The 12,243-nt window shown below is 44.7% G+C and overlaps 1 protein-coding gene across 7 annotated transcripts in view; it reads left to right on the forward strand.

The window, feature by feature from the left end:
* The window catches only part of Ubr4 (ubiquitin protein ligase E3 component n-recognin 4), a 121,876-nt gene continuing 109,633 nt past the window's right edge, over positions 1 to 12,243 (forward strand). For all 7 annotated transcript variants that reach the window (XM_059255297.1, XM_059255302.1, XM_059255299.1 and 4 more), the window contains exons 1-5: positions 1 to 225; positions 7,778 to 7,875; positions 10,286 to 10,389; positions 11,200 to 11,329; positions 11,435 to 11,574. In XM_059255297.1, the coding sequence (XP_059111280.1) occupies positions 50 to 225; positions 7,778 to 7,875; positions 10,286 to 10,389; positions 11,200 to 11,329; positions 11,435 to 11,574 (648 nt within the window). In that variant the 5' untranslated portion in view covers positions 1 to 49. The remainder of the gene's footprint in view (positions 226 to 7,777; positions 7,876 to 10,285; positions 10,390 to 11,199; positions 11,330 to 11,434; positions 11,575 to 12,243) is intronic.

Consider the following 12,243-nt stretch of genomic DNA (forward strand, 5'->3'; position numbering starts at 1 on the left):
CTGGGCCGGTGGCAAGCCCCCGGAGGGAGCCGCAGTAGTACGACGGAAGATGGCGACGAGCGGCGGCGACGAGGCGGCGGCAGCGGCTCCAGCGCCCGGAGCCCCGGCGACCGGGCAGGACACGACTCCGGGCTGGGAGGTGGCGGTGCGGCCCCTACTGTCCGCGTCCTACTCCGCCTTTGAGATGAAGGAGTTGCCGCAGCTGGTGGCCTCAGTCATCGAGAGGTACCGGGCGGCTGTGCCGCCGGGCGGCGCTGGGGGGGGAGGGGAGGACCTGTGGGGTCGTGAGTCCCCGCTGCCCTGCAGCCTCCCGCGGGGAATCCGCCCCACGCACGGTTTCGGGGCTCCCCGGCGCTGGGGACTAGAGCTCCCAGGTTTCCTCCCCTGGCTGGCGTAAACCATCCCTGACTCGATTTCCCCTCCAGAGCAAAACTTTTATGGCTGCCCTTGCTGGAGGGCGTGGCCTCCAGCATTTGAGAACTGGTTTTTGAGATGCAAGGTGCTCCTTGGCGGGTGTCTCCCGGGCTGCCCCTCTGTGTTAAGGTCAGGGCGTGGATGAGTTTGCATTTCTCCCTGCCAGCGGAGCCCGAGATTTACTTTGGAGATCTACCACATAGTTTAATAACGGTCTTTCTTTAGTGTTGTGATCACTGGGGGCACGTGCTGTTTCTGTGACCGAAGCCACTAGTTACCACTGAATACTTTAGTTTTACTTTGCATCTCTCGTACTTTGCACTTTAACTGCGTGTGTCCGACAGCCGAGTCCTTCTCTTTCTCAGTAAAATACTTTCAGCCTCTTACTTATGGGACTGTTCGTTAGCTTGCTGTTATGTGCTCATACCTTTTTGTACCGATTGTCAGATTGCAGGAGTCGTATTTCTTCATAGGAAGGTGGCGATCTTAGTGTCTACCTTTTCCTGACTACTGTGCTCAGCAGTCTTTGATGAGTTTAATAGTAGACTCAGGCTTTTAAAGTCTGTTTTCTCACTTTCGTTTTCCTAACCACACCTTGCTTAGTAACTCCCTGAAATTGCTAAGCGGGTCATTTTAGCTTGTTGGTCAACAGAGCATATCAAAATGTTATTTGGAAAGTTAGAAATCGCTGTGTGTTACTCAAGGGAGGCTCATGGTTTGGCACATTATTTATCACAGTAATTGCCACTAACTGTGATGTTTTGGATGAAAGATCTTTAACAATTTATAGTAAAACAGTGATTAGATCTGATAATTTAAGATTTAACAGGTAGATTTTCCTGCTTAATCATGTTCAATTATGTTCTGAAATTGTAAACAAGTATCAAAAAGTATTACACTCAAATTATGTAGCCTCTTTTTATTTTAACTTTTTCTTTTTTCTTTTTTTTAAAAATCTATGTGTATGTGTGTATTATGTATATGTGAATGCGTGTGGAGGCAAGAAGAGGGCTTCAGATCCCCTGGAGATAGAGTTATGCGCAGTTCTGAGCCACCTGACAGTCGTGCTGGGATCTGAACTTGTGTTCTGGAAGAGCAGGAAGTGTTCTTAAACACTGGGCCATCTCTCTGCTGTTTGTTAATGAATCTAATTATTTTAATCAGTGTGAGTGTGAGAGTGCGTTCTACTGGAGTTTGGAGGACAAGTTTTAGGACTTGATTCTCTCCTTCTATCTTGGTTTCCAGGGATTGAACTCAAGTTTTCAGATTTGGATGCTGGACACTCTCCCAACCATGCAGGCTCCTATTTTACTGTCTTAAATGTTTAAATTACTGATATTTTTCCTGAATCACACTTACTACTTATAACCAACAATGTTCACTTCATTTTAGAACATTTTCTTTTGTATTTATGGATGTGAACTGAGGTTATAATGTCATTTGTTGACACTCGTGTATATCCTATTCTTGTACATCCTATTTTTTTCTTTTTAAACTTAGAGCAAACCCCCCCTTCGTTAAAATCCAAACACAGAACTAGATTTGAATTTTGCTAAGCACTAGTCACCCCTCCACATTTTTCATTACCTGAGAGAGCCAGGGGACTGTCTGTGTTTGTAGATATGAGAAAATCTCTTTAGAGTTTGAGGAAATGTGATGTGTATTTTAGTAATATTGTGTTTTATTGGAAGTTAGGAGTTTTGAACTCCATGTTCTGGTTTTTATAGCTTAGTGAAGTTTGAAATCCTGTTCTGTTCTCTTGGGAAAAATTTGATCACACAAAAAGAGTAAACTTCTGGTTCATAAGTTCCTTACCCTGTAAAACAGTGTTGAGTGTAGGGCCTTTCTCTAAAGGGGCAGGTAGTAACTGTAGGTCTGTGGACTGTGTGGGCAGCTTACTTCTGCCATCTTAGACTAAGGCAGCCCTGTGTGATATTATCCAATTTTGACCACATATGGTCTGTTTAACTTCTTACAGGCTTTGAATATGCATTGCAGAAGATTCAGCCATTAAAAGATAATAAATCCCCTTGCCCATAGGCAACTATCTGGGTTTAGACTATGGGGCTGAGTTTGCTGACCCCTGCCTTAGAGCACACTAATTATACTCTGTTACCAGTTTCTCAAATGTTTTCTTTCCAGAAAAATGTGGTAGGGAACCCAGAAACGTGGAAACATTTGTTGCCTAGGGCATTAGTGTCAGACTTAGCCCGGGTTTCTGCTGGGGTGGGCATTGTTTCTAGCTGCTGTGAAGTTCAGGGGCCCAGGCTGCTACTGTGCTGCTGTGGTGCTTGTGGGAACGGTCCTCTCTTGTGCTCCCTTGTTTCCTTCATGGTTACTGCTGCCCTCCTTTTCCCTTCACCTCCGGGACCCCTGTGTTTCTGTGGCAGTGTGCTGTCCTCCGCATCCTTTTTCACTGCAGTCCTTAGTTAGTCCTTGTCTGCCTCTCGTGGAGCTGCTAGGTCTGACCCGGGCCCTAAGGGAGTCTTCTCGATTTCTCCATTTTACCCCCTGTCTCAAGTCAAGCTTTATAATTGACCTTTTGAGGACAGACTCCATTGAAAACTCTTAGGATCTGATCTTAACTGTGTGATAAGATTGCTTGATGCTAAGACCATGTTGAGAAACAAAGGGCAGTATTCGACACTTTTGAAAGAAAATGATGTCTGAGTTTATTTAATTGAGTTCAGGTGGCTTCTGTTGTCCATAGCCCTCAGGTCTTTTAGTACACATCAGTGTGTACTAACACCTTTTAAGTGTTGAGTACAGCCCTCTGTGTTACATGGCAAAAGAATTCCTTTCAGAGCTCTACCAGACATGGTTGGGAGCATAGCTGACATTGAGTCTACATAGGTTTTGAAAAGCCATCCCCCCCTTCCTGAGTGTCTCTGGCTTTTTTCATGATAAGCATCTTTGAGAAAATTCTGTCTCCCAGGTATTTTTTGGAATTTAGGGCAGAGCTACTGTCTGGAACAGGGAGGCTGTTAGAATACTCCACCAGGTAATGCAGATCCTTCCTAGAAGTCTTGAAGAGAGACAGTGCTGCACTGACTGTTGTCTTTTGACTTTACACGCTTGAGTGACATAGTTGACAGTTGGGCCACAGCAGGGAGAACCCATTACCAAAGACAGAGTGTGCTTGGAGGTCAGTCCTGGTCTTAGTGTCACAGTCACCACTGGTCAGTCAAGAGCGTGGAAGAAACATTGGACAGAAAACTCACAGTTCTTGGATTAAATGAATAGGTGTATATCTATCTGCCTGTGTGTGCATGGGTGAATGTGTGTGTGTGTGTGTGTGTGTGTGTGTGTGCGTGTGCGTGTGCGTGTGCGTGCGCGCCCGCAAGTAACATGAAAGAAATAACATGGATTTTGTATTTAGGAATTGAAGTTGATAAAGGGGTAGGGAGTTGTTGGGCTTCCACAGTCTATGAAATCTAAGGGGAAAAAGTGAGGTGAACCCTTACCTTTTATTATGCTCCCCTCCTCAGATCCCCCATTCTTTCTAAAATGAGCTAGATATTTCCAGATGCCAGCCTGTCCATCTGTTTGTTCCCTCCCTCCCTCCCTCCCTCCCTCCCTCCCTCTCCCTCCCTCTCCCTCCCTCTCCCTCCCTCTCCCTCCCTCTCCCTCCCTCCCTCCCTCCCTCCCTCCCTCCCTCTCTCCCTCCCTCCCTCCCTCCCTCCCTCCCTCCCTCTCCCTCCCTCTCCCTCCTCCCCCCCCTCCCTCTTTAACTTAGACATCACATTAGATTCTCTGACTTGGTTGCCTTCTGTTCTTCTCTTTCCACTGACTAGGATAGAAAACTCTCATGGTCTTATTTTATTTTTATTTATTTATTTTTTGGTTTTTTGAGACAGGGTTTCTCCACGTAGTTTTGGTGCCTGTCCTGGCTCTCGCTCTGTAGACCAGGCTGGCCTCGAACTCACAGAGATCCGCCTGGCTCTGCCTCCCGAGTGCTGGGATTAAAGGTGTGTGTCACCGTCGCCCCACCTCTCACGGTCTTTGTCTAACAGTTTTAGGTGCTGTGGGGACATTGCAAAGTTTGTTAGCAATGGTGTTTCAAGAAAGTAGCTGACATGCCTTCAAATATCATTTTTCTTGTGATATCTATGTTCAGTTTCTTCGTTCTCCCTCCTACTGACCCTTCTGCCCTTTGTTCCTCTTCTCTGGTTTTAGCATCGCTGGGATGTTTGTGTTTATAGGTTTCCTGGGGGAATGGGTGACAGCAAATTGTTATTTGGTGACATTTCTCCAAAAGCAAGAGATAGGAGAATCGTATTCTAGCCTTTTAAAAGCTCTTATTCCTGACCTCCCTAGTTACCCAAAGCATATTATTTTATTTTTATTTAAAAAATTTGTGTATGTGTTTGTGTGTGTGTGGCACTTGTGCTCTGGCACACATATGGAAGTCAGAGGACAACCTTTATGTGGATTCCTGGTATCAAACTAAAGTTTCCAGGCTTTTTGTAGCAAGTACCCTTAACCATTTAGCTGTCTTGCTAGCCCACCATAAACAAATTATAAGTGGAGCTGAATATAGTACCATTTCTCCTTTACCAACACCCATCTTCCCTGTAAGGTCCAGTCTTGTTACCTTATTGGAGTAAGGTTGCTGTATATTTGCAAGGGAGGGTGGTTGGATTTCTAACATGTCATAGTGGGATCTATGAGGCCCTGGGGTAAGACAGACAGACAGACACACACACACACACACACACACACACACACACACACACACAGGGGGGTGGGGTGGGGGGGTGGGGCCGGCGCGCCGGAAGGGAGAGAAAGAGAAAGAGGGCGAGCACAAGCACGGAGCTGGGAATATAGCTCAGTTAAGAGAGTAGTTGCCTAACATCCACATAGCCCTGGGTTCAACCCCTAGCAGCATCCAAACCAGACATGTTTTATGCATGGCAGGATATACTTGGCACATTCCTGTAATTCCAGCACCTGAGAGGTGGAGGCAGAAGGATCAGACATTCAGGGTCATTCACTCAGCCATATATTGAGTTCCATGCCAGCCTGAGGTATATTAGACCAGTGGTTCTCAACCTGTAAGTTGTGACCCCTTTGGGTTTTCAAAGGACACTTTCATAGGGGTCACCTAAGACCATCAGAAGACATAGATATTTATATTACGATTCATAACAGTAGCAGAATTACAGTAATGAGGTAATAATGAAGACAGTTTTATGGTTGCGGGGGGTCACCACAGCATGAGGAACTGTATCAAAGGGTCACAACATTAGGAAGGTTGAGAACCATGCACTAGATTCTGTCTCAAAACAACACCAAAGAGGGGGTGGGAGAAACGGCAACCCAACTCTCAAATCACACCTCTGACTGAGCTAGGCAACTAGATAAATTTACTTGTTCCTGTGTGTGTGCATGTGTGTTTATTTGTTAGTAACTTTATGTTATTACCAGAATGTGAATGAATGTGCAGAGTAAGTTCATCCTTTGGGTGAGTAGTTTTTCTCTAAGACTTGGTAAACTTGTCGGCTGAAAAGAGTGGAGGTAAGCAGATCTGAACTTTTGAAATACAGCAGTGAAGGCCAGTGACTCAGCAGACTACGTGGAATTGAGGAGAAGGAAAACACTCAAGCAGATAGACAAGGAACTCAGGTGTGTTGGTGAGTGGGAAGGTGTCGTGGGGAGCCTTAGACTCAGGTTACTAGGTAGAGCTTGCTGCTTGGAGCTAGGCTTCTGTTTCCCTTGCCTTTACCTATCATGACAAATAGAGGAGTGCAACCTGATGGGAAGGTGCTCCAGGACTACTTCTCTGATAAGGGTCTAAGTTTTGATACACACTCATTTAATCCTCAGACAGCAAAGCACTTGCAGTGCCAGACTCCTGAGTGTGGTTTGAAGTGATTCATCACTTACATTGGCACTTTCCAAACACAGACATGGCATTTTGGCTCTTGTATTTATTTGGCAAGAAGATAAGCCTGCTGGTGAATGGATCAACTCTGTTTACATTTCTCTTGCTGGGTGGATACTTCTTGCTAGGGATTAATTCACTGAGGAAACTATTTAACCATCTCTCTGCTCTTTGCATCTAATAAGATACATTTTGTTTTTTTCTTTGCCTGCATTAGTTCATGGTTTGTGCTTTGGCTTCTTATTTGATAAAGTGACTTAAATGTATCCAGTCTTTAGAGTGAGTTGGGCTCGAGATTTTTGCAGAAAAGGACAATTCCTCAGCTAAAGACAGGGATGAGGTTTGAAAAGGGACTAGATACTCTGTTGCTATCTAGTGTCAGCCTCCACCAAGGGGCCTGGACTTGGCAGAGGCTGTTGCTCAGGCAGTGGGTGTTGGCGTTAGGGGACTTCTTACTGTGCCTTGTTGATTTTTTCCCCAAGTCCCTGTGCTCTGTGCTGTAGTTGGTCTTCAGAATGGATTAGTTTCATTTGCTTCTGCTGCCAGTAGGTATTGTGAGTGCCCTAGTCTGTCCACTTTTGGTCATCGACAATTAAGGTGTTTTCTCATCAGTAGTAGAACAGATTGGAAATGTATGTTGGGCTGTGTGTGTGTTCTAATGCTGGGGTAAGGGTTCTGCTACTGAGCCATAGCCTCGGCTTTCTGTTCTGTTTGCACTTGTGTTTCCTTACTTCTCTTTTGTTTGTATTTGTGGGGAGTGTTGGGGATGGAACGCAAGACCCCACACACTCTTCTACTGAGCCATATCTCCAGCTCCCTTTTAACTTTATTTCTGAGATAGGGGTTCACTATGTAGACCTGACTGGTCTAGAACTTGCTATGTAGACCAGGCTGGCCTCAAGCTCACAGAGATCTGCTTGCCTCTGTTTCCTGATACTAGGATTAAAGATGGGTGATATCATGCCCAGCTCCAACCCCCTTTTAACAACTTCTGAGTTTGAAAATGGTTTCTCACCAGGTGGTAGTGGCTCATGCCTTTAATCCCAGCACTTGGGAGACAGAGGCTGGTGGATCTCTGTGAGGCCAGCCTGGTTTATAGAGAGAGTTCCAGGGCAACCAGGGATATACAGAGAAACCCTGTTTCAAAAAAAAAAAAAAAAAAAAAAAGAAAGAAAGAAAAAAATGTTTTCTCTTCATTAGCCTTTGCTTCTTACTAAGTCTGATTTCTTAAACAGGATAATTAAATTTTAGTCTCTGAGCTTTTTGTTTGTTTTTGTGGTGCTGGGGTTGAACCCAGGGCCTTGTTTGTGGCCCTGTGGCCCAGCACCATCCCCAGGCCCCGTGTTGAATATAGGAATATAGGAAAGGATAGCAATTTCCTTTACTTCCTACCAAGTAGGTTGCCACAAGGGTGGAATAAGGCGATTTCGTAGGGAGATGTGAGGCACATGATAGTTGGTGACATTTTCTTCCTTGCAGTGAGTCGGAAATCCTGCACCACGAGAAGCAGTATGAACCGTTCTACTCATCCTTTGTCGCACTGTCCACACATTACATCACCACGGTCTGTAGCCTCAGTGAGTATACCTGCCCTGTTACCTGGTGAGGGCTTGTGATGGGCAGGGAGGGTGTTATTCTCTCCTTGAATAGTTGTTAATGGAGTTTTGTTTCAGCAACTCCCAGGCTGTTCAGCTGTGAGTGGGGGCAGCTGTTGATCTTCCCCACTTCCCTACCCTAGGAAGGAGTACAGAGACCTCCTTGCCTGGGTCAGCCACAGGAGCTTGAAAAGCTGCTGGCTTTGCACCTGCCTCAGAGCCGTGAAGCCAGCCCTATTTTTCTTCTTAATCAAGAGCATTTTATTTTATTTTTATATATTTTCTTGCCGTTCCCATTTTAATTTATGTGATTCTATGCTTGCTTGCTCTTTTTGTTTTCTTTAGGTTTATTTTCATTTTTAATTATGTGTATAACTGTCTGTGGGTATGTGCACATTAGTGCAGGCGTTCTTGAAGATCAGAAGAAAGCGTGGGAGCCTCTGAAGCTGGAGTTACAGGTGGTTGTGAGCTGCTTGTTCCAAGTGCTGGGAACCAAACTTGGAACTTCTGCAAGAGTAGCACACACTTCGATGCTAAGCTGTCTTTCCAGCCTCTTCTTTTTTTTTTTTTAAAGATTTATTTATTTATTTCATGTATATGAGTGCTCTATCTGCTTGTACTCCTGCACACCAGAAGAGGGCACCTGATCTCACTACAGATGGTTGTGAGCCATCATGTAGTTGCTAGGAATTGAACTCAGGACCTCTGGTAGAACAGCCAGTGCTCTTAACCTCTGAGCCATCTCTCTAGCCCATTTCCAGCCTTTTCATATATAATATATATTTTTAATATTTCTTTGAAACCCTTACACACATACATACACTCACACACACATTGTTTTATTTATATCTGTCTTCTGCTCCCCGCTTAAACCAGCTGTCCCTGGATCCCCAACACACACACACACACACACACACACACACACACACACACACACACACCCCTCCCTCCCTTCATGTTCTTTTAATTGTCAGTACTACCTGGATGCACACAGGTGTGGGTCCATTCAATGGAGCATGGGCAACCTGCCAGAGGCCCCACGCCCAAAGAAAAACAGCTCTCCCTCATCAATTATCAATGATTCTTCAGCTGTGACTGGGGCCTTGCGAGCCCTCTCCCCCATTCATTTCTTTATTCATTGAGATTTATGGCCCAAGCTGGCCTTGAACTTGCCTGGTGTCAAAGAATTTTGTTGAACTTGCATATACATGTACCTACTGGCAGATTGATTTATTGAGGGTGATGCTGGTAGGTCATGACTGTGTTAGCACCCTCTAAGGAGGTTTCTGCTTCCTGGTTTTGGTGCGAACTTGAGTCTCTTATGTTCTTTGGTATGTGAAGAGATTTGATCTTTATTCCCTGTTTGCCGAAATTTTCCACCTTCAAAGTGACCAAGTCCTATTTTACATTACTTCAGAATTTCTGCATTTTTCAGTTCTGATGAATTGTAATTGTTTACTTGAATAATTTGCTCAGCAAGTAAACTGAAAAGAGCCTGTAGACTTGCTTCTGAATAACTCTTCCAGTCCAGTGTTGTTTACTACAAGCTCTGGCCAGCTTCTGGAAGCAACTGCAACCTTTGCATAATGTCACTTAGTGGCTGTGACAAGGAGCATGAACTCTAGTGGCCAACAGCATGAACTTGTGAGGCAACCCTCCTGGACTTGATTATAGTTGCATAACTCTAGGCAAGTCATTTAACCTGTGTATGCTTCAGTTTGCCCATCTGTTACAGAGGTGAAAGGGAGGAAGGGTGTGCTGGTGTGTTCTGCATTCTCACCATTTGGGAACGCAAGGCTGGTGGACCAGGAGTTCAGAATCAGTCTGGGCTACATAGTGAGTTTGAGACCAGTCTGAATGATGTATTGAGACTGTCTCAAAAACAAAAGGAGAGGGGCTAGAGAGATGGCTCAGTAGTTAAAAGCAATCATCGCCGCTCTTGCCAATGATCCAGGTTTGGTTCCCAGTATCCGTTTTGTGGCTCACAATCATATCTAACTTCAGTTCCAGGGGGTTTGACACCCTCTTCTGACCTCCATGGGCACTAGGCATGCATGTGGTGCATATACATATGTACAAGCGAAACACTCAAAAACAAAATAAATAAGCCTAAAAATATGGTGGGAGGGATGATAATATTTCCCTTACAAAGTGGCCTAAGGATTAGATGAGCTGATGCGTTTGAAGTGCAGGAAGTACAGTGTGTTTCCTGTTAAAGGTATTTTAATATCTAGTAAACACTAGATAAACTGATGTATGGGCAGTTGGCTTTTGTCATCTGGGGAGATTGCTGCTGAGAATGAAGAACCTATGAGCTCAGTGCTTGTTCTGCTGCTGTGTTGAGTGTGAGGCTGAGCTGTTGGCAATTAAGTGAATCTTTTTGCTTTCCCAGTTCCCCGGAACCAGCTTCAGTCAGTGGCAGCGGCCTGTAAAGTCCTCATTGAGTTTTCTCTCCTTCGTTTGGAGAACCCAGACGAGGCCTGTGCCGTGTCCCAGGTGAGAACAGAGTGTCCATTTCTGATCCTTATTTTCAAACCAGCTGTAAGTATGGGAACTGATGGGTGGATGGTATCAGGCCAAGGTGGATAAACCTTTCCTGAGGTTGGCCAGATCATTATTTGTGGGCCATACTATGTCTGTGCAGCCTGCTAGCACAGTCTTTATGCTGCAGACACAGGAGCAGAAATGAATATGCAGAGCTACAGCCCATTGAACTTCAGCAGTGGCTATAGTTTGCCAGGCTATAGACAGGCTAGACTCTTCCCAGGATGGCAAGTTTCTGTATGTGTAAGCAGGTAGCAGTGAGAAGGGTGTGCTGATTGACAAGTTGGCAGACTTGAAAGAAAAGGGACCAGGCTTACCAAACTCTGACTATGGCTCATGGTTGCCATGCAGGAATGGAGGCGTCAAGCTACTGTGCTGTGGATAATTGCGACTCATAAGGAATCTGAGTTTGTCTGAAGGCCTTCTGTTTTTATGAAAGTTAACCACAGCCATATATTGAAAACAGGAAACAGTTATACACTCTGTGAGAATAAGACAGATTTGCAAACTGGTTAGCTCTTGATGACCATTAGTTTGAGATCTCTGCTTGGGGATTTTTCACTGAAGTTATATTTTTTTCTCTCCTCCCCCTTCTGGAGGCTTCAGGGATGAACCCTGGGCCCGGTGCTCTAGCACTGTACTACATTCCCAGCCCTTCACATGGCAGTTACTTGTATGAACCTAAATCTGACCCCATACTAGCTAGACTCCCAAAGTATAGAATCTTCTAAAAGACATTATGTGGATATGTTTTGTTTTCAGAAACACTTGATTCTGCTGATCAAAGGCCTGTGCACTGGCTGTAGCCGACTAGACAGAACGGAAATTATCACCTTTACAGCAATGATGAAATCTGCCAAGCTTCCACAGACAGTGAAGACGCTTTCAGATGGTGTGTGCCCGACACACCTGGTTCCATGACCACCTCCGTGGCCATTGTTGCCTTCTCTTGGCACTCTCCTCATTCTGCCCCCCTTTTTGTTTCTGAATTTTATAGTGGAAGACCAGAAAGAGCTGGCCTCGCCAGTAAGCCCCGAGCTAAGGCAGAAGGAGGTGCAGATGAACTTCTTGAACCAGCTGACCTCAGTTTTTAATCCTAGAACCGTACCATCTCCTCCCATTAGTCCACAGGCTCTGGTTAGTTCTTTCGCTCAAATATTTTCATGGAATGTGTTAAGATGATAGAACTGAGAAAAGATTGTATTTTATGTTTTACTTAAAAGATACAGCCAAAAAAAAAAAAAAAAAAGTTGGGCAGTGGTGGCACATACCTTTAACCCCAGCACTTGGAAGTCAGAGCCAGGCGGGATCTCTGTGAGTTCAAGATCAGCCTGGTCTACAGAGTGAGATCCAGGACAGCCAGGGCTACACAGAGAAACCCTGTTTTGAAAAACCAAAAAAAGAAAGAAAAAAGAAAAGAAAGATGAAGTATACCATTTTGGTCAGGAATAGAGTAAATATACATAAGTACAAAACTTTATTGTCCAGAGACCTTGTAGACATCTTGGTTCGTGTAAGTTTACTCAGATAATTGTCTAATGATAGAATCATTCAGTGAGGCATTTCTTAGATTATATTTCCACTGTTAAGTGACATGGCTTTGGCGGAAAAAATATACAAAACAAGTCATACAAAATGAAGCAGATCTGCCTCCCATCTTCCTTTGTGTGCTTTGTACCACTTGCGGGTTATTCTCTTGTGCTTTTCTCAGTGGGATGCCACAGAAACATGTGCAGTTTCCCTCACAAGGCTTCCCTCTATGTTCGATGTAAAATTGACAGTTTATGAGCTGTTTATTTCCCTACT

This window comes from Peromyscus eremicus, chromosome 2 (genome assembly GCF_949786415.1).
Source record: "Peromyscus eremicus chromosome 2, PerEre_H2_v1, whole genome shotgun sequence".
NCBI classification, from domain to species: domain Eukaryota; kingdom Metazoa; phylum Chordata; class Mammalia; order Rodentia; family Cricetidae; genus Peromyscus; species Peromyscus eremicus.